This window comes from Alosa sapidissima, chromosome 10 (genome assembly GCF_018492685.1).
Source record: "Alosa sapidissima isolate fAloSap1 chromosome 10, fAloSap1.pri, whole genome shotgun sequence".
Taxonomy (NCBI): domain Eukaryota; kingdom Metazoa; phylum Chordata; class Actinopteri; order Clupeiformes; family Clupeidae; genus Alosa; species Alosa sapidissima.
The window spans coordinates 20,139,205-20,161,211 of record NC_055966.1 but is presented as its reverse complement, the minus strand read 5'-3'; the positions used below and the strand labels follow the sequence as shown (position 1 = coordinate 20,161,211).

The following is a 22,007-nucleotide window of genomic DNA, read 5'->3' as shown; positions in this document are numbered from 1 at the left end:
TGCTAGGTGAACTCTACCAGCTATGCTCTATGGCAGGGGTGGGCAAACTTTTTGGCTCAAGGGCCACATTAGGTTTTGAAAATTGGCCGGCGGGCCGCACAACAACCAACACCCCCCCCCCCCCCCCCCCATATTGTAGCCTAGAATTTAGTATTAAAAGTATTTGTTTTAAAATATTAATTGCTTAGAAAATACTGCTGATTTGATGCTGTTGAACAAATGTATAAATTGTGCACTGTCGCTTTAACGTTTTTATATTCACGTAATTCACGTTTATTTCTCAATGACCTTCTGCCTACTCCGCTATGGCTAGTGCTGTACCTATGGCTGTGCCCTCTCACAGTTTTTAAATGGTCAGTAGTGAGAACTACTGTTGCCTTCCTTCATGATTTCCTTTTAAAAGTTTCTTATAAGGAGATATCAATTATCAACAATGACAAGCCAGCTGGAACCTGCCACTCTCTCTCCCTCTCGTGAGTGCAGACGCGTTCCCAATTAAATGGATCGCATAACGTTCACATTAGATCTGCTGCAAAGGCGATAACTAAGAGTAGGCCTATCATCTCTATTTAACATGATGTTTTGACATTGACATGGTAAACGTTCTCTGAGGAGAGTGAAAAGCAGTTTGCATTAAAGCTAACCAACGTCGTCTCTACCGCAGGAAAGAAAATATCGAGCAGCCTGATAACCAATTTAAATGCTGGGTGGGCCGGATGAAAGTGCTTGGCGGGCCACAGTTTGCCCACCCCTGCTCTATGGCTATGCTAGGTGAACAGTTCCAGCTAGGCTCTATGGCTATGCTCAACTCCAGCTATGCTCTATGGCTATGCTAGGTGAACGCTGCCAGCTATGCTCTATAGCTATGTTAGGTGAATGCTGCCAGCTATGCTAGGTCAACGCTGCCAGCTATGCTCTATGGCTATGCTAGGTAAACGCTGCCTGCTATGCTCTATGGCTATGCTAGGTGAGCTCTACCAGCTATGCTCTATGGCTATGCTAGGTGAACGATTCCAGCTATGCTCTATGACTATGCTCGATTCCAGCTATGCTCTATGGCTATGCTAGGTCAATGCATATCATCAAAATAGCTTCAAAGCTGTTATATTAAGGTACAAACTTGCATAGTGATGCTTTAAAACTTGATAAGACATCTTAGAATAAGACAGACTGTCCATAACATTAAGTCAAAATTATCTTACTGAGAAAGCACTAGATACGTCTCTTTACACTAAAAACATACCAACTAAGATTTGTGATCTTAAGTAAGTAATTAAGTAAGTTAAAAATATATAATACGATGTAATAAGATAACACTTAGATAAACAGTTTTTGCAGTGTGCACATAGAAGGAATGGAGTATTGGCCTGTGCCGCTATAGTAGCCTACTTGCTGTGCTGCCTTAAGTAATAGAGTTATATACCTGTTACAGATATTGCAAAAACCCCTTGATTTCTCTGGAGCAGGTGAATTTCAGTGAGAAGCTGAGAGAGAGAGATAGAGAGGGAGCAAAATGAATTGACAGTGAGCCACCCTCTCTGACTCTCTCTGTGTGGATTTATCCAGGAGCAGAAAGCAGACACCAGGGCTGGTGCCTGCCCTTGGGTGTCTGTGAAAAAGAAGCCTCGTTCTCGGGAACTCTGACACACCAACACCAAACCACATCCTCCCAGAGATGTGTCTCGTTCCTCAAGACGGAGAAAAGACCTTGCACTCAGACTTCACAGGATGGGGGGAGACCTCGTGTCTCTCTCTCTCTGTCTGAGAGAGAGATCCATTATATACCCTTAACTTTTAAGTTATGTCAGGGGTGTAAGTAAGTAAACTCAACACACACACACACACACACACACACAAAGCACACATACCGGTACACACACACACACACACAGATTATTTACTTTATATTGGACAAAATATTTCAAATACTTGATCATTTAGTTGACTTAAATAAACCTGATTAAAATTGTAACTGACTAGAGAAGATGATAACTTTAGTTTAGTGCTATAAATGAGTATTATATGAGTGGCAACTGGGGGATAATAATGACCTTCAAGGTAAATACGGATATGGAGTTGTGTACCCAATATACAGAATTAACGGACTTGCGCCGCCTCTAATCCCATAGATTGGGACACTCGGCAGGCAGCCATTTTCCCTAAGCCTACCTATTTATATAGATTATACAGTATAGCCTGAACGATATGTTTTCCCTAAGCCTACGTATATATTATACAGTATAGCCTAAATGATATGTGTCACACTGACACTTTGTCAACAACTTGTCTCCAGTGTAACTTTATATATAGGTCAAGGTCAACACAATATCAGTAGTGGTAGTAGTACAAGGTAAGTGGGTAACATTTTCTGTTGATAAAAAGGGCCAAATAGGCTATACTCTAAATGGAGAAAAAAGATTTGTGTTAAATTTGTAATGCTAGAAACAGAGTTCAAATAGTGGTCAATGTGATTCATATGCTCTATTTATAGACTCATTATTTTGCCATAGTTTGATGCTAATGTTGGTCAGTAAATAAACAGGACAAGGTAGAGGTGGAGGATTCTGGCCGCACCCTCAAGCAGCTCTTAAAGTGTGTACATCTGACAAACAAGAAGTAGGCTAAGCCTCCTTTAGTGACAGTCCAAACACTCACAGTATATCTAATTAACAGGCTTAGTCACTCACAGGGTATAATACTAATTTATTTCAAGTTATTTAAAAAACAAAACGAAACAAAAATCCCTTTACTAAGGATATACAGTTACTTGTATGCAGAACTGGTAGCGGAGGTAAGGGAATGTGGTCGACAAGCACACCAAGATCAGTAGAGAAAAACATTATAACAAATATTGGATTTTTGTTTTTGAGGATGGTCACTGAACGGAGTTGTGAAACAGTTATCTGAGGCTGCGGAAAAGGCAGGTCAGTGGCTATGGCTGAGGTCTTCACAGACTACTTGGGGACATATTGTCTGAATTGACTGAAACGTGTGAAATGTTGCCGCTGTGTTTCTGGAGTGGTAGTTGTTGGTGCCCGCATCAAGGGCATGTGTGTTGGCTTGGTATGTTTGTTGCTGATTGGATTATAAACAGCCACAGAAACCAAGAGGAATGACTGAAGGATTTGTGACATTGGTTGGTATGTTGATATGTTGCTGATCAGAGCAGAACAGCCACAGCAACGAAGAGGAATGACTGAAGAATTTGTTGTCATTGGCCAACTGACATTTCAAATGATTGTGGAATGGTTAAGATTGTGTTTGTACATACACATTTGAATGCATGGGATCATAAATGAAGGAAATAAACTGAGAAAGTTATTCTTATTTCCTGGAGAGTTGCAGTAGCACAAATGACAGTTTGTCAGCTCTCTGTTCAAGGAACAGAATAGGACTGTGGAGGAATCCAGATTTTGTGTGTATCTGTGTGTGTGTACTGTATGTTTGTCTGAATAGCACCCATTTGCAGTTTTTCTCAGTTGCTTTGGCATTTTTCTCAAATCAGAATGGTAATTGTCAAAACTCCAAATTCTGTTCAAACTCCATATCATCACTTGTGCACATCATTGAAGCAGTTTCTCCTCATTTTGAACAAATAGCAATGCATTCGTATACTGTATAACTGATTTTATACAAATTTCTGCTGTTTTTCGAATTTTCAATGGATAATGTCATGTTGGTCAAAATGCACTATGCACTATCCCTGCTGAATAGTCCTACCCCCCCCCCCCCCCCCCCCCAAAAAACAAACAAACAAACAAACAAAAAACAAACAAATTGGCCTTATTTCATAGCTTGTGTCATTATTTAAATGTAGATAGATAGATAGATAGATAGATAGATAGATAGATACTTTATTGATCCCCAAGGGGAAATTTAAGAAATGTGTTGAACTAGCTCACTGTCATATAGTCTGTTTAGCATATACAGTACTGTGACCTGACAGACAACGTCAGGATGTATAGAAAGATGTGGTGCATAGCAGGAGTAGGCTGGGTGAACCTAGCCTGATCTGACGGCGGTTTCTTTTCTGCCCTGCAGCTCAGGCTGGAAACCTGTACATCTCTTTCTCCTGCCTCCGTACACTTTTGCGGGGGCCAATCACAAACTGGCTTATCCACCTGGCGCGCAGGTTTAAAACGATGACGATAGCGGGAGACCCTGGAGTTACATTACATTACATTTGGCTGACGCTTTTCTAGCCAAAGCGACTAACAACATGGTAAACAGTTTAAGTTTTAGAGCAATTCTCAACAATTGTAGGACAATTTAAAAAACATTAGAGTACAGTAAGAATAAGTGCATCAGTGAGTGTGAGTTTTCGCATCGCTCTGCAAACGTCACCCGGTTTGTTGGTCAGATTGGTGAATGACTATCCAATTACAAAGTCATCTGAACTATGCCCGTTGATCACGCCTCTTGTGCAGTAGAAAATACATAGCGGTCTCCCCAGACTAATGTTCAATCTTAAAAGAGCTGGTCTGGTGAAAGCCAGACTATAGCAGGGGTGTTTTACGGTTTATTGGTCATTTTTCATTTGCACAATGCTGTAAAAGCCTTGGTTTTCTTTACAGTCAATGTCTGTCAACAGAAAAAACTTTACAACATATCCACTGTTTTTCAATCAACCCCCCTCCACACACAATAATGTGTAACTTTGTAGTTTTGAGAAAATAGTGCTGCCTTGAGGCGTTGTTCATTAGAAAATACTTAACAGAGTAAACCATATTGACAACAAGACAAAACAGTTTGACTATCTTGACATAAATGGCATCATGACTTCATTTATGTCATTTTGGCATCATTTTGATTGCACTGACCATTTCGTTGGCATAAATATTTGCTTTTTGAGGCATAAACTAAGGACTTTGAGCAAGATATGCGCTTTTGCAGGTTATCCACTAATTGATTTGAGAAATGTACTAACTGTTGTGCAAATGTTCCTTATGATTCGAGAAATGCACCAAAGCGACCAAAAGCACCAAAGAAAAACTGTAATTACAGTATTCAGACAGCATTCATTAACCTTCAAAACATTCTTACACAAATAATGGCCAAAGACCTGTTTGCGTTGTGAAGTAGTTGGAATCTGAGCAAATCTTTATGGCTTTTAACCTTCCAATGTAAAATCAATGATCAAAAAGGGACATCATGTTTTGTGAATGGTACTGAGATGTGCAAACTGGAATACACCCCTCAACGTAACCTAACATCAGTGAGAGAACATCCTGTGAGAAGCAAGATATTCACAAAGGAATACAGAGAGACAGATAGATAGATAGATAGATAGATAGAAAGATAGAAAACTGATTTGAAAAGGAATGTAACAAATCATTTATGCTGACATGGATGTATTTGATGTAATTTAGAAGACTGGAGAAAACAAGTCAATTTTTATTTCGATGGGTCCAACATTCCTGGTTTTAGTTAGATCAGGTTATGGAGAGGTCCAGCTGAGGGATGCTTAGATCAGGTTATGGAGAGGTCTAGCTGAGGGATGGTTGAATAACTTTTTTTATTTAGCTGGGTCCAGTATTCATGGTTTTGGTTAGATCAGATTATGGAGAGGTCTAACTGAGGGAGGGTTGAATAACTTCTTGCAGATGATCATCACACCATTGCCCATTAATGCAAATTGTAATTGGATTTTTTGAGACAGCAAAACCTCCCACTGTCATCTGTAATGTGAGTAGACACAGCTGATCCTTTTGCCAATTTATACCTCTGTGGTCATGCAGTGAACCATTCAAGTCTTCCAAGATGGATTGTCACAGGCAGCGAGGATCCAGGGGCCGCACACACACATATTTACAAACAGTGTGTCTTTCTGTGGCAGCCTACACACACCTCAGTTGGATTTGTCTGACGTCATTCCATCGAAGTGTTAGATAATCGTCACCACCATGTTCACAGCTATCCTGTTTATAATCAACATATCCTGGCACTTTAGTGAACACCTCAAACACAATTTCTACCGCAGAGTTACAGCCTATACTTTAGTATACTGACATGGTCTTATTATCAACAGAACTCTAGCGAAGGTTGAAAGTTTATGTATAAAGGCAGAAAGAACAACAGTGCCCTCCACTGTTAAAGCTGTGAATGTTGGCTGAGCCACTTCTTTTGCTCTAATCGGTACAAGAATCAGTCACCGCAACGCCCTCTCATGAAATGTCAGGAAATAAGTGCAAGCAACAGAACTGCCTGTTAGCATGCGATAACAACTGTCCTATGTTTCTGGAAGCTTAAAAAGGCTGAGATACTTTTTTTGTTCTCGTAAAAAAGTAATGTAGATTCTGACATTTAATTAGGATAGCAAAGTAAATGGCAGGACTATACTCGCTCGGTCATTACTATATACTAGGACTATATCGGTCATGTAACATGCCAGTTGGTTTTTGGCCTGACTCCCCAATGGCCAGCGGGAAAAGGACAATTAGTTGATACTGGACATCATGGAGATTATTCTCTCTCTCGCACACACACAAACACACACACACAATTACAAATACTCACACACAACTGGGTTTAATTCAAGGACTTAGGTTCATCCATACCTGTAATGCTTAAAGCAGCAGCAACATCTTTTGGTCTATACTAGCAAGATAATACCAAAATCTGCACAAAACTTTTGTAAGCACCAATAACACATGAACACATGACTATATGGCAGTAAATGCTGCTTTGGTGATACAGGTGGCGTCATCAGGGTGTGAAAAAGTTTTCTTATATTTTCACAATATTTACAATTCTGACAACGGACCACAACAGAGACGGTGCATTGCCTGGGTGGCTTGTGAGAACAGCATTTGTGTTTGTCTGCCGTCATGATTATAATTAGAAAGTAATCAAAAATATCATTATCAAAAATTATTTGAAGATGAAGGCAAAAACAAACTGCCTAATAATTCAATCAATTCAATAATTCAAAAAATGGCAAATTCCAGCATAATGTTGTTTAACTATACTACCCATCACTATTTTAAAACATGAATGTTTTAATGAATGTTTTGACCCTTTTAGAGGATACGTTTGAGTGATTGTGTGTTTGATACGAATATGTGTGAAAGCCCCGGAATGAAAACCACACCATGCAGAGGTGCAGATGCAGAGAGAATGTGTGTCTGTGTGTGTGTGTGTGTGAGAGAGTGTGCAGGGTCACACATTTGCTCACCATGCGATGACAGATAAGGTTGGTATCACAGAACTGACAAGTAAAAAAGATCAGAGAGGCCATTTTTATGAAGTGGGGAGAGGCTGAAAGAAATGGAACTGCTGACAGCTGTCATTCTACTACAAGTTTTGGGCGCATTTCAAGGTAACAGCATTTTCTAAGATTCTCATGAGTGAACTTTGGTCAGACAGCTTTGTTAGTGTGTTGCATAGCAAGGACGACCATGGATTAATGGATTAACATATTTCGTATATGTACAGGACCTTTAAATCCATTCCGTACTTCCCAAAATAGTTTTCAACTTATTTTCATCAACGTTTTATCTTACCAATACCTTGCAACTAAATGTTAAACCTTACATTACTATCTGACCCCACCGCACCTAAACATCAAACCACCAGGATTACAGTCACAGCATAAATAAAATACTTAACACTTTTAATATTTACAGTTAGATTCAGAGTTAAACTAAGCCATCTTACACAATACTCTTGTCATGTCAGAGTGTAAGATACAATAGCGCATTATGGACATAAAATATCAATGCTCTATTTTTAAATGCCAAACTAATGTTTTTCAGTCATGTAATCAAACACTTTTTTAAGCACTTGCTTAGTAATGACCATTTGGTGTGATGATACACTTGCCTTACTGCCTCCTAGAAAATCACTATTACATTTTACTGTAATAATCATTTATTGTGTTTTTGTGTGTGTTCAAAACAAGAATAGGAGTGTTTAACTTTGTGATAAACTCAATAAAAGTGACAAATACACTCTTAAAATGAATGTGTTGTCTCTATCTGGACAGAGAAATGTGTTAAACAACAACGCAAGTTGTGTTATTTTCAACACATATTGTGTAACAAATGAAAAAGGAAACCACACAAACTGTATGGACCTATATGGACACAGAGTTGTGTTGTTTTCAACACATTTGATTCAAGAGTGTAGCCACACAAAATAATTTGTGGATATATTCAGGCCTATGTTAGGCTTGCCTATATTTTGTTTGTCTGAAATCAAATGATCCATTTTTAAGTAATTTATCTGTTGATTTATCCTCTCCACATTTTACTCAGTTATGAGCTTATGGCCTGTCCAGGAAGCATCAGCGTCCTAATAAATTTTATACTTGAGAATTACACCTATTCCTATCATCTCTGTTAAAGTAACACAACAGAGGAATTCCCTTTTCATCAATTTTCAACGCACCAGGTACAGGTTTTGCGCCAAGGGGGTAACCAATTTGTCTAAAACTGACAAAAAGGGTCATTCTCCTACCTATAACAACAGTCTTACAGTACATTATGTATTACCAAGCATCCCAGACGTGCATTGGCAATGTCCATTTTATTGTTGCCATATGCCACCAAAATGAGTTTAAAAACATTACTTTAAGATAAAAGAACATCATGTTGTAAACGGTCACTCAGATTATTGTCAGGTTATACAATACTTAAAGAACAGAACAATAATTAAAATGAAAAAATAAAATTAAAATAAATAATGAGTACATTCTTGTTCAACACTCAACAAAAACTCTAAAATGTTGAAATTGTTGTTATTTTTAGATATATCCGTTTATTATCTTATAGTCATATGAATTACATTAACAGGGTTGAAATATAATACAGGATTTTAAAAAAGGAATGTTTTTAACAGTATGGTAAAATAGTTTAATTTGGAGGTCATACAATTATGCCACCTGTTAATACGTTTAAACATGTTTCGTGTTCCGGGTTGGACAATCTGCAAAAACGTAACAGCAACTTTTACAGCACGATGTTTTTGATGAATTGTATCCATGAAAGACATAATTTAGCAAGTCCGCGTCCTTTTAGCAGTGTTATTGGTGCTATTTTTGGCATATGGTAAGTTTCTGTCTGTTATCTAACTAGTTCGCTATAGTTTCAAGAAAAAAAAATTAGACCAATTTCTGTAATGTCTCTTTTTAAAGCAAATACGGTCATTGTCTTTGGAGCCAAGCACATGAGGATTCCCCCATTTTGCCCATAACAAAAAAGCTAAGCTCTCTCAATCCCATCTGTATTCAGTGATGGCCTGTTTGACCCATGAGGCCATAGCACCCCTTGCCCAACACTCCTTTTCAGTCAGATGCATCAAGGGCAAACATTTTAAGATGTATGCACCTTTATTAGACCTATGTGTTCCTGTGCTGAAAAGTGTTGAATAATAAATGCATCTCACAAAGGTCATATATAGGCTACAATGGTCCGCACACAATCGAAAAACTACATTTCAAGATGTCCTCCTGAGTCACTGCTAACACAATCTCTTCTTTTCTTACTCAGCCCTTCCAACCACAAGTTATCCAGTCTTCCAGTGGAATAATACTGACATTCCGAAGCCAAGTAAGTCCCTGATTGCTGATACCGGTTATAAACTGATGGATGGTTTTTGTTTCTGATTAACATTGCAAGTACAGCGCGACTTCAATTCTGAAACAATATTGGGACATAAATATGTTGTTATTGACAAAAAGCTTATCTAAGGCCGTCTGTGAAATCTATCTCATTGAGATATGGCGTGGGGTTGTTGTGAGTGTTGTTGGCAGAAGTAACTACTTTTTTGGCATTGCTTTTGATTTTGCGGGTATTTTTCAATATCATGAGGATTTTATTACTCCTCAAGGATTTGTTGTTCAAAAATTGCAAAAAGTCGTTGAATTTGCATGGATTTACAACCCACACACACTCTCTCTATATACTTCAGTTAGATTCTGTGAATTATGCACATACACACAGATTCTTTATTTGAATCATCCAATCATATGTCCATATTCATATTACCTGAGTGGATATGTTATTGTTTTACCTTTATGGGCAGAGAAAACTGCTAAAGCTGTGTCTAGCTATTCTTTGGAGGGCTACTAACCATCAACCGTTGAATATACTGATGGCTACGATGATCAAACTACAATGACAACACTGACACGCGCACACACACACACACACATACACACACAGGGTGAAATGGATTAGATGTTATGGTATTTAAGTGGTTGTCAATTGGGGTACAAGTACTTTACTCTAAATAATTCTAATTGTAACACACTCTCATACCTTCACTTTTTACGCTTTACGCTCACGCTTTAGAGACATATAAGGACACACACACACACACACACACACACACACACACACACACACACACACACACACACACACACACACACACACACACACACACACACACACACACACACACACACACACACACACACACACACACACACCCTGTGGTGCAACTGGCTACAGGGCCATACCACATTTGGGTCCACATGCCCCACGGGGACCCGGGTTCAAGTCTGATCTCAGGTAATTTCCCGACCCCACCCCATCTCTCTCTCCTACTTGCTTCCTGTAACTCTCTTTACTGTCCTCTCAGATTAAAGGCATAAAAGCTCCCAAAAATATATAAAAAAAGAAACATGCACAAATACAGTTAAGATACTTTGCAAACTCAGAAATAAATCAATTTGGAAATGAAATCATTACTTGTGCAACTGTGGAAATCGTGAACGCTGCTTCATCCTCCACAGTCCTGTATCCAAAATGCCAAATGTATTCTCTTCTCAAGGACTAAAAGCTATTGAGTTTCTGTGTGCAGTTTCTACAACAAACCTAATGTTTTGCTCTACTACAAATCTGAGAACATCCCCCCTACCTCAGCACAACCACACCACATTAAAAAAAAAAAAAATTGGTGGCGAATCTAAAAAAAGTTTTCTTTTTTGCTTTCCTCGGTGTCCTCCTTCAACACTGTCACAACTTGACATTTCCACAGGAAGTGAGTCACGGGATGTGGCTCTTGTGCTCTGCCGTGCTGCTGGTGCTGCTTCGCACTGCCGTGTTTTTGCGTACACACAGAAATATTGGCTCACCGCAGAGGGGCACTCACTGTGTGTACACCTGAACATAAAACATCACTACTGCACAAAGATGCACTTTTCCACTAGGTCTATATTTCACCTTATTAACAGCTCTGCATTGTGCAACTTTCTGTGTCAAATGCTACTCTAACAAACTTGTTTCCATGTTCAGGTGAATCTGACCATTTCAATCTGTCTGGCATCTGCGCCGGGGTGGTAATGACTCACACTCACACCCATGGATGGATACCAGCTGAACTCAGTCTAACCAATCGCAGCACTGTAGCCCAACACATATGCAGACACCTGGGCTGTGGGGAAGTGCATGAGGTCAGACAAAACGCAACCACAGTAGTATTCAACAGCACCTGTGCCACTGACTGCGTCTTTAAAGAGCCCAAGCGTCTCCACTGCAACGAGAACACCAATGGCATCTGTTTTAACATCACTGAGATACACTGTAGTGAGTATACGCTTCTCCACAGCACAAAGATGACACTGGTTGTTCTTTATGTTCTTGTTACGAACTCATGTATCCCTCAGCTCACCAAGCTATCCGACTGGCCAACGGCACCAACCCCTGCCAGGGCCGCGTGGAGGTGTACAGCAACAGAACGTGGGGCTCGGTCTGCGACGACGGTTGGAACTTAGCGGCTGGACATGTGGTGTGCGCCCAGCTAGGCTGTGGGTTGGCCCATAAGGTCACCGGAGAGGAGAGGCAGCCTTTCCCGTCCGGTTCCGGGCCCATTCACCTGGACGAACTGAACTGCACGGGGACGGAAAAGCACCTGTGGCAGTGCAAGACCCGGAGGACTGGACATGCTCACGACTGCGGCCACAAAGAGGACGCTGGGGTGGTGTGCACAGGTAGGTCCTCCGGGACGCTGGGGTAGTCTGCACAGGTACAGTACTGCTGAGGGCCTATAGTGTGATACTGCATGAGATGGCCAATATGCCTTACAGAGCGTCATTAGCACACAACCAGAGTTTGGCATTTAGTTCATCCTGGCCTCAGTTCACTGACCTCTTTTCTCATGTCCTCCTTAATGTGGCTGAGTGCAGGCTGTTGTGAAATGAATGGATATAAATATTGAATGCAGCCATTTCCAGCTGTCTGAAGCGAGTCTGTAGCCTGAGGCATTTGATATTCAGAGTTAGGTTCCCACACTCTCATTATTCAAATACTCTAAAGTCAGCAAACAGATGGTCTCTTCCAAAGGGCTTATGGTTCAAAGCCATATTTGATCTGGGCTTGTTTCTCATAAATAGCACTTTGGACGTGCTTAAGTGTAAACCACTGCAGTGTTTCCCATACATTGACTTATTTGTGGCGGCCCATCACAATATCAACATTGCCCACCACACAATGATTTTCCAGGTTGTACTAAATTGTGCTTAAATCTGGTTAGCATCATAACCACGTTGTGCTAATTTGTTAAAAAACTGTTGCATTCAAGTTAATTCTGCAAACCAACCACCACAAATGGAATTCAGTTATCTTGGAAACACTGCACTGATAGCACAGAGCTATTTGTTAAGCACTAAGATGAACATAGATTTATGTGTAAAGAGTTCTGACAACAGCAACATATAATGGACAAATATGAATACAAAATGTAAACTAAACTGAATGGAAAATGAAAAAGCAATCATAACAACATCTGAGAGGGCCACATGAACCACAAATCCTTTGCTTTTTGTCACATAGGAGGCCTCCCTCCCCTCTCTATTGAACAGCCAACCACGCGGTCTCCACCCAACTGGACCACAGGTACCGTTTATCCCACTTGTTATGTATATCATATGTAGTATACAATCATTAACCATACTTACACTCTGCCCTACTCTTACTTCTGATCAGCATTCTTATACTCATCATACGTATATGCCAATCTGCCCTACATGCTCTCCGGTCCTTTTGAAGTATGCCTTCATTAATTCAGTTCTATGTTTACATCCCTTTCATTCACACTTCTGACAGAGACTACTAGTACAGAAACTAAACTGCAGTCCTGCAATGCCCACACCACACAACGCAAAACACAGCCTGGGAAAGTGCTACGACGACAGCACTTGTCTGCAGCATGTTGCAAATGCAAGCCGTTTCCTTTCCCGTCTCATAGGTGCAGCCACCTCGGCCTCCATGGAGGCGGCCCCGGCCACACCCGGACTGCAAGCTGCAGTAGCAGGCTGCATCGTGCTGTCGGTGGCTCTGATCTTGGTGCTGGCCTCCAATGTCATACTCTGTGGGCGGCAGAAGAGGAGAACTGGTGAGATGTCGTTTTACGGCCTCTTTTGTTTTAGACACAGCCATTAGTCGAAACTCAGTTGAAGTCTTGTGAAAAGTGATGATAGCATCATGAGGACATCTATGAAGGAAAATCTGCTCACAATTGCATCACACTGTTTCCGTAAATAGTTCTAATGAAGAACACCTTGCAGCATACGTTCTGTTTTGATGTTAGATGTAGTAGTGGGTTCTGAAGTACTGAAAGGAACATTCTTTCCACCTGATAGCACGTGTGATCCATCAAACATACAATGGTTCCACCTCAAACATTATAAGGGAACGGAGTGAGCAGGAAGAGCCTGATGTCAACCTGCTCAGAGTCACAACAGAATACGGTCCAAATGAAGGTCTGTCCTTGCTTCCTCTGCCAGAAAGAGCCAGAATAGGCTTCACTAACTATCCCAAATGTTTTATTTTTTGATACACATGACCAGTATACTTTCAAAGTGAGATTAGTGGCATTAAATTTGACAGAGCTGAACGTTGGTAGACTATTTTCTTTAACTTTTAATTAAGCGTGCAAAATTTGAACGCACTACAAGCTTCAAGCTCTACATACGACTTCTCATTCTGTAGTGTACCCCTCAACTCCAAAATTTTCTGTTGCACACCGGCCACCGTCAGCAGACGACAGCTCCTCCACCAGCTCCTGTGACTCAGATGAAATGAATTACTACATAAAGCCTATTGCTACCACGCCAAGCGTTCAGGGTAGGTCTCCATTCATGACATACAAAGCATTTAGCAAGAAAGAGAGGTTGGCTTTTGGCCAGTAGTATTGCTGAGGTGATTTATTTCCCTTCTAGCTCCCAAGGCTCCACACAGCCCAGGCCCAGTATCAAAGGAAATAATCAATGGGAATGATAAACCAGGAGGCGGTAAGCCTTTCATTCATTCATTCCTATTTCCCTTCTGAAAGAACAGTTATTCTGCTGGTGTGGTCATATAGTATTAGAGAGATTAGACTAAATAAATGTCAATGGTGTGTGTGTAGTACACACAGACTCACACTCTCAAACAGTCACAGTGAACCACACCAACAACCACAGGGGATTTTCCTTTCAATGTTTCAGACTCGGATTTGGAGAGCGGAGAGGACTATGAAAACACAGGCATAGAAATCCACAATCTTTTAAAGTCAGGTCAGTTTTTCACGTACTGTTGAGCTCAGTCACATCTTTTTAAACAGGCCTTTCACTCTGGATATCAATTAAATTCAGTCCAGACCAATATACTGTATATAAATATATATATCTTAATCCCCCGTGTTGGCCTTTGTCGATTTTGATTACTTGACATGTGTTTCTCATTTGACACGTCTGACTGACTGCTAATTAATTGGCTCATTTCTGTTAAAAATAGAGACTATTTTGACTCCGAATGACTTACAGAACGACCCATCTGTCCATGACCCACACAACTTGCAGAGGGCAGCAAGCAGTGAGTATAAAGAATGTGAAAAATTGTAATAAGGAACCTATTTGACAGCAATTCAATTGTAATTGACTATTAATTTGGGCATTACTTTGCTAATAATTGGCCATACTAGTACACATTGTTTAGTTAAACATTACCCACATTAAAATTATTAACAATTCGGTTTTGAGTATATGTTTTAAATTTAATGGTAAGACCCATAGTTCGAGTCTGGCAACACTGATGATTCTCTTCTTTGCCACACAGCTGAGTCTTTGGGGTCGAGTGGCTCATCCTCTGAAGAGGACTATCAAAACATGGCCTTTCACAGGGAGATGACTCTTCCATATCCAGGTGAGATCCATAGGAAGTGCCATGTGTCTCTAGTTTGAAAAAAAAAAAAAAAAAAACACTTTCCCTGAAAAACCTAAAGATATTTTAGAATATAAGAATGCTTGTTTTGCTATTCTTCACAAGAATGCCAGCCAAGCTCGGAACAACTAACGTCTTTACCTACAAATGAAAACTATAGTGGATCCAATCACTACAACAGGGGCCATATCCCTGAAAGCTACTGTGATCAAGGTCAGTATATCCTGTTGACATTTCATTTGTACTTTTAAGTTAATCCCTTTACATACTGCAGTCATAATAACAAGGCACTGAATGCAGTTATGTTATGCGACAGGGAAGTGACAGGCTTGTAGTAGTGTGGCTCATAGAACTAAGAACTGTGATATTAATTTTCTCACTGTCAAATTTTAAATCTAAGTATGAAAATACATATTGACACATAAATGGCATACTCTTTCAGGGCCTTAAGATTGAAACATTTCCTAAAATTAACTAAGTTTAAGAATCCTACATTATCTTTTTGGTCTCTCTCTAGATGACTCTTGTAGCACATCTTCGGGGGATTCCTATGTGAACGTACCGGCAATAAACAAGGCAGACTGCTCCCGTTCAACACACGAAGACCCAGCAGATCAGTCGTCTTCAGACAGCGATTATGACGAGGTGGCCACATGACGCCGGCACTTTAACTTATTATGGACATTTGAAGATTACGGGAGCAGCTGCAACAAAATGGCAGACAAGCACAGCCAGGGTTCCGTAGATGGTGTTATTTATTTGGTCTCCGTCATATGGACACATCTGTTGTTTTATTTACTTCTCATAAACTCTCTCTCACTCACTCACTCATACACAACTAATGCAATGAAAGATGATAAGTATATACAAAAACAAACCTGGCCAATTTGCTCTGTATCTTTGCCCGCCCCGCCCCCCCCGAAGAAATTAGATTACAGGTTTGAAAAAACATAAATGTAACACTTAAGTTCTCAAAACAAATCTACACTCACACACAGTCACAGTTCTCAGTGAATAAAACATAAGTTTGGTTGTATACATGTATCTGATGCACCTCAACTTATTTGGTCCAGGAATCCATTAAGATGAATTACTGAGCAATTTAACATCCTCTTGCTGAGTTGCTGCATTGCAAGGAGTTATATATAAAAAATGTATTGTACCCTCTATCCCCTACAGATGGTAATTATCATAATACTGTGAATGCACAATACAGTAAGTAATTCCTTTACATGCACCTTCCTCAGTGAAAGAAACCGTTTCCATTTTTCCTCGTAATGAGCGGCCTTCAAAGCCAGTGTTAATAATACTTTATTATTAGACCGAGGTCTAAATCGGTCGCCTCTTCTTGAAGAAAGAAAGGCTTTCATTTACTGAGAAATATATGGAAACTATGTGAAAAGAACACAACACAAAGTGTGCTGCAACGATAAAAAGAAGACCTGTGCCCAATCACTACAATTCTTTGCTACATAGGTAGAAGACAACAGAAAAAAACACACATCTGATGTTGCCAACACATGAAAACTTGAAAGTGCACAGAAAGGAGAAAAAAAGAAAAAAAAAAAAAAAAAAAAAGACATACACAGACCCGTGTTGAAATGATGCTACACACAAAACGCAGCCTTCTTTTGGGGGTTGAATGTCACGTATCGTGCTTGCCGCAGACCCATTTGAGCTGGGGTTGGTCCCTGAGATCTGTGAGCGCCAGGGCTGAATGCCAGCTGCATTGGCACGCGTATGCCCGCGCTCCCCTACGTCTCCTCAGCTTGGCCCGCAGCCGGTGGCAATCCGGCATATTATTCCTGGAGATTAAAAAAATAGTAACTAATTAAACTCTCTTCATTGCACGCGCACGCACACACACACAATAACTGACATGGTCTCATTGTGGCTGTCCAAAATACTTTAATAAATGCAAAAACTCAATACATACAATGATGTACCATAAAATTAGTATTCAACGGAAAATACCAATGGCATTGTCCCTCCAAACAGGGTTATTTGTCTTCCTAACTGTCCAGTCTTTTTGTTCAAAAGTACAGAACTTTAGAACTTAGTCATACCAGTTTCACCATCCTCGTTTTTCTCAGGTGTTTTTTTTTTCGGACCTGCTCTGGTTGACAGGTTGTCGGTGTGGAACAATTAGCCTGGACTACTTTAAAGCACCTTTTTTACGTATGTGAGATACTCACTGATGACACAGATAGGATGCTTTGCTTCTTTGTGCAGGAGTGCAAGCAGCAGGCTTGCAACTACAGTCCTAACCCACAACACAGTGTGAGTGATTCATTGTGTCTGAGGCTAGACTAAATAGAGCCACTGAAGAGATGCAGACATGTGGAAAGTGCTATTGCACGTTTATAAAGAAGGTAAGATAAGGCACCAGAAATAGAATTGAAATCTTGAGTCTGTCGAGTCTGGGACATTCAAAAAGTTACGCTTCACAAATGCACAATTTCACAAAAGACGTTTCATTACCGGTAAAGATATTCATGCACAGCCATCTGATCACTTATCTAACTTTCCTTTTACTGAGTGGAAAGGATGTCTGCATGTGCAATGCAATTGTTATTACCTAATAATAACAATAATAAAAAAAAAACCTACAATCTGATATTCTACACCAAGCATTCAATGCCTCACAACCAGGCTTGGAATTTCACCATTTTAGGGGAAAGGCCACTTGGCCTTCAGTTGGGCATATTTGGTGGAGGGGCACCAAGGCCAAAGGTAACTATACAGTAGTAGACTATAAAAATGATCAAAGTTGTATTTAGCCTATTCACAACAGTAGACCTGCATCACTGTATGAAACATTACAAAAACATGAAACATGACATATTACATAGAACTGTAAATCAACTGATCATCTTACAGATATCTAGGCTATATTTAACATTTATTTTATATTTGGCCTGTTTTGAAATCATGTATTGAACAATTTAAGCACAGCTCAGCTTAAATTGCCTAGATGCATGCTTAGCATTTTTGATCATTAAGGCTACTCTCACACACTCTTAGTCAGCTGTATATCCTCTGATTTTAATATTTACCGATATCTAGGCGATATTTGTAGCATTTATTTTGTATTTGGACTGTTATGAAATCATGTAGAAAAATGTAAACACATTTGTAAATGTAAAGCCCAAATTTGGATGCATGTCGAAATTTGCTGCAAATTCAAAACCGGATTACTCTGGAACGGCTAACTGTACAGGGGACTGCTTTACACCTTTGTGTTCGGTAAGGTCTGCTGTTTATTTTGATATATGGTTTGTCATGTGTTGAAGGGTTCGTGAAGTATTCCACTGAGATGAATGGGTAGGGAGATAGGCGCAGAACCTAGAATTTATGATTCAATTTAATCCTATTTACTTGTCTCGCGAACCGTTCACCACAGCAATTAGCGGATAACATTGTTTAAAAGCTGAGAAAAAGCTCTTTCATGTGATGTGATACTTGTGATGTCTGTATGATGAGTAGGCTACTTCGCGAGTAGTTCAACTGAGAAGAATGGGTGAATTTGGATGCACTTTCTTTCTTGCCGTGCGCTGTCACTTTCTGACTTGTTGAAATCAAAACAATGGATATAAATCAATATTGCTTTCCTGTGGTAAGATAAAAGAAAAAAGCTGATATCATCACGGTGGTTGTGTAGGACAACATGGTACATCTTACCTAAAGAATAGGTAATCACATGTGGAGTCCCACTCGTGATCATCAAATGAAGCAATTCGAAAATCACAGGAGATGCACCTGAGCTGGTCACATACCCTACGGTACAGAAGGCAAGAAAGGAGGACAACATGGATCCTAAAGCTAAATGCAGTCAGACATGGTGGTATTCATCATAACTTACTGGGCAATGGTAATTTTAGTTTACAATACTATGCAACAATTATGTCACTTACTGAGGTGCTTTCATCAAACAACTAAGTTTGGTATCATCTTCAGATTCATTTTGGTCATGTCATGTGAAGGACAGATAAACACACATGTCTTTTCCCACCACCAGCCATCCAGGAGATACATTATGCATTACAGTGTTCTAGGTAGGAACACACTGAAAAACTGAAAGAAAACCTTTGCTGCACTGAGTGGGAGGGGAGTGGCAAGAGCCAGATATCTTTCACAGACCTACCTTTGTGAGTTGCTTGTTCCTACACCTGATGGTATGGTACTGCCACCCACAAATACTGGACAGCATCTGTGAAACACATGAACTGTGATCAGACACCACACGTGGAAGGCTCATGCTACATGTTCATCAGTGGCATAACCTACTTTCTTTTCTGTGTCACTTGGTCCTTGGGTCCACTTCTGACTGCTTTTCCAACCTGAGAAACAAGGACGCTTTTATAGCCACCAAAAAGCATTACGTTTCAAAGTGATATTACAATGCTTCATCCTCAAAGTGTGACCTTTGATCACAGAAAACAGCATCACGTTCATGACAATGAAGGTAACGTTAATAACGTTAACGTATCAACATTAGCCTACTTTAGAATTGGCTGATCTGTTTTTGACATCATCTTCATTGTTGTCGTCAAGTAACTCATCAAGCAGCGTGTCAATGTCGTCGTCGTTTTCAACTCTTCTGGTTACGTCCTGCTTGATTTTGCTTCAAAATAAGAAATGTTAACATTAAACACGTAAATCGCACTTTGTCCACTGAAGAAATAACAACCAACGTAAGTTAAACGTTAGCTAGCACTACTAAGGATTTCTTGTCTGGGGAACAAGAACAGAACAAGAACCCACACCAGTCAATCTGAAACCAAAGCGTTGACGTTAACCAAACGTTAATTCTTCCATGCAAAATACCTTGCCTGCTAGCTTACACGTTACTATCCAGACTCAGTCATTTGAAGCAGCCTAAGCCATTTATTGAGGCTAGCTAGTTTTGTGTTACACTAGCTTAGCTTAGCCTCTGACAGGTCCTGGTCTGGTCCTGATATAATGTTAGTAACGTTCACGTTAGCCAAGTTTGTTGCAGCATAGAAAAAAAAATCGGTGACGTTTTATTTTCAAGTTAGCCTTTGTGTCCAGTCTTGCGTTGGGCTACTTTATGATAGGCCACGTATTGTAGTTTAGTGTTCAACGTTAACGTTACACTGTACATAGCAACCGCCTTGCTTGCCAACGCCAGCTTGTTTTCGATGGTAATTTCCCAAGATGACTAGCGTGCGTAGGTAACGTTAACGTTAATTGTAAAGCAAGGTTACCAAGGCAAGTCTTGCTGTTCTTCGGATGCCTGGTCCACTTGAATGGATTGACCTGGTAATGAGATGTCGTGGCAAAACTTTGCTTCCACTTCGTCGAGCAGTTCATCCAGATCATCTGCCATCATTATTTAGTGTGTGCACAAGCCAGCGCGAGGAAACTTTTGTTGCCACTTGCCACATGACCAGCTTCTGAATGATGTTGAAGGTAAATCCTGACACCTAGTGGGCTAATTGTGTCGCGTCACCGTCTGATGTGAAGATCTGACCACCTGACTTTTCAAAGTGTTCAAATTCTCAAAGGTTCTACAGGTGCTGGTCATATAGTTAGAATATCATGAAAAAGTTGATTTATTTCAGTAATTCCATTCAAAAAGTGAAACTTGTAAAATGTATACATTCATTCCACACAGACTGATATATTTCAAGTGTTTTTTTTTTTTTTTTAATTTTGATGATTATAACTGAGAACTAATGAAAGTTGTGTCTCCTCATTAGAAAGTCTGATGATACTGTCTCAGACACACTCTTTCTCGCAAACACACACACACACACACACACACATAAATACACACACACATGCACGCATACACACACACGCACGCATGCACACACACACTCACACACACATCCACATGCACAGACACACATAAATACACACAAGCACACACACACACACACGTACAGGGATGGATTACTGCACGGGCCTACCAGGCCCAGGCCCAGGGGCCCAAGGGGTCAGGGGGCCCTGAAGCCCAAGCCTTTGTATGGAATCATTGCCTCAATATCAACAAATCTTGATGTAGGCTATGAATCTGATTGAATTTAGTATTGGCCATCCCCAAAATGCACCAGAATACAGGAAATCACATCAAACAAATTAAAAATTTTCTGGGGTAGGACCCCCAAACCCCCCCTCCCACATATACGACAATTAGTGGGGGGCCCTTAATACATCTGGGCCCAGGGGCCCGAAAGTTCATAATCCGCCCATGCACACGTACGCACGCACATGCACATGCACACACACAGGCAGGCACGCACACATATACACGCACACACACAGAAGGCACGCACATACTAGGTATCGGCAATTATAACGGCCGATAAATAATTACAAATTCAGTAAAGGAAAACCGAATATTCTAGCCTGACGTAGTCATACTCAATTCTAGTCAGAATATGAGTCTGATACTGCTCCATTTGGATGTAATTATGGGGCGTGTTTCAACCGATACAGGGGGGGAATGCCTCTGCACTCAATTGGATAGACCTAACCAATCAGAGCAACAAAATATCTTACCGTGAGGTGTAGGAAGAAAACACACGAACCATCCTTCTTCTCCTATATCCCCTCCGTTTTTAAAAATAATTCTGTTGAACAGTGATATGCTACAAACATGTTAAACAGCTGGGAAAGGCTGTCGCAAATCCCTCGAACAGGTGGTCAATCAGAGATTTCAAACGAACGAGGGAACATGTCGCAATGCAACAGCGCTGTTTTCCCTTGATGAAAGTGAAACCACGATTTTTCCCACATCTCAACTTTGGCCAAAGTTTTCAGAAATAATCGTTTTCAGTGATACAACCTCATTAAATAATATGAATTTTCCATATGGGGTCCTAAAAGCCATGT

At 40.3% G+C, this 22,007-nt stretch overlaps 2 protein-coding genes across 4 annotated transcripts; one reads left to right on the top strand and one right to left on the bottom strand.

Moving 5' to 3' along the window:
• Window positions 1–7,043: 7,043 nt before the first annotated feature.
• Window positions 7,044–16,190, top strand: LOC121719966 (T-cell differentiation antigen CD6). Of its 3 annotated transcripts, none has more exons than XM_042105765.1 (14): window positions 7,044–7,318; window positions 9,489–9,548; window positions 11,241–11,531; window positions 11,612–11,935; window positions 12,777–12,839; window positions 13,192–13,338; window positions 13,586–13,705; window positions 13,986–14,069; window positions 14,165–14,236; window positions 14,432–14,500; window positions 14,721–14,798; window positions 15,042–15,128; window positions 15,252–15,359; window positions 15,664–16,190. In XM_042105765.1, the coding sequence occupies exons 1-14, from the start codon at window positions 7,267–7,269 to the stop codon at window positions 15,801–15,803; spliced, it is 1,695 nt and encodes a 564-aa protein (XP_041961699.1). In that variant the 5' UTR covers window positions 7,044–7,266; the 3' UTR covers window positions 15,804–16,190. The 3 variants fall into 3 exon arrangements, with proteins under 3 accessions (XP_041961699.1, XP_041961698.1, XP_041961697.1); XM_042105764.1 differs by having other exon boundaries at window positions 7,045–7,318; window positions 13,983–14,069; XM_042105763.1 differs by having other exon boundaries at window positions 7,048–7,318; window positions 13,935–14,069.
• On the bottom strand, window positions 15,884–20,614 carry cfap418 (cilia and flagella associated protein 418). The gene is made up of 6 exons (XM_042105824.1): window positions 20,375–20,614; window positions 19,650–19,770; window positions 19,434–19,486; window positions 19,291–19,356; window positions 18,828–18,923; window positions 15,884–16,951 (listed from the first exon to the last, which is right to left on the bottom strand). Exons 1-6 carry the CDS (start codon window positions 20,497–20,499, stop codon window positions 16,792–16,794), a joined length of 621 nt encoding a protein of 206 aa, XP_041961758.1. The 5' UTR covers window positions 20,500–20,614; the 3' UTR covers window positions 15,884–16,791.
• Between the last annotated feature and the right edge of the window lie 1,393 nt (window positions 20,615–22,007).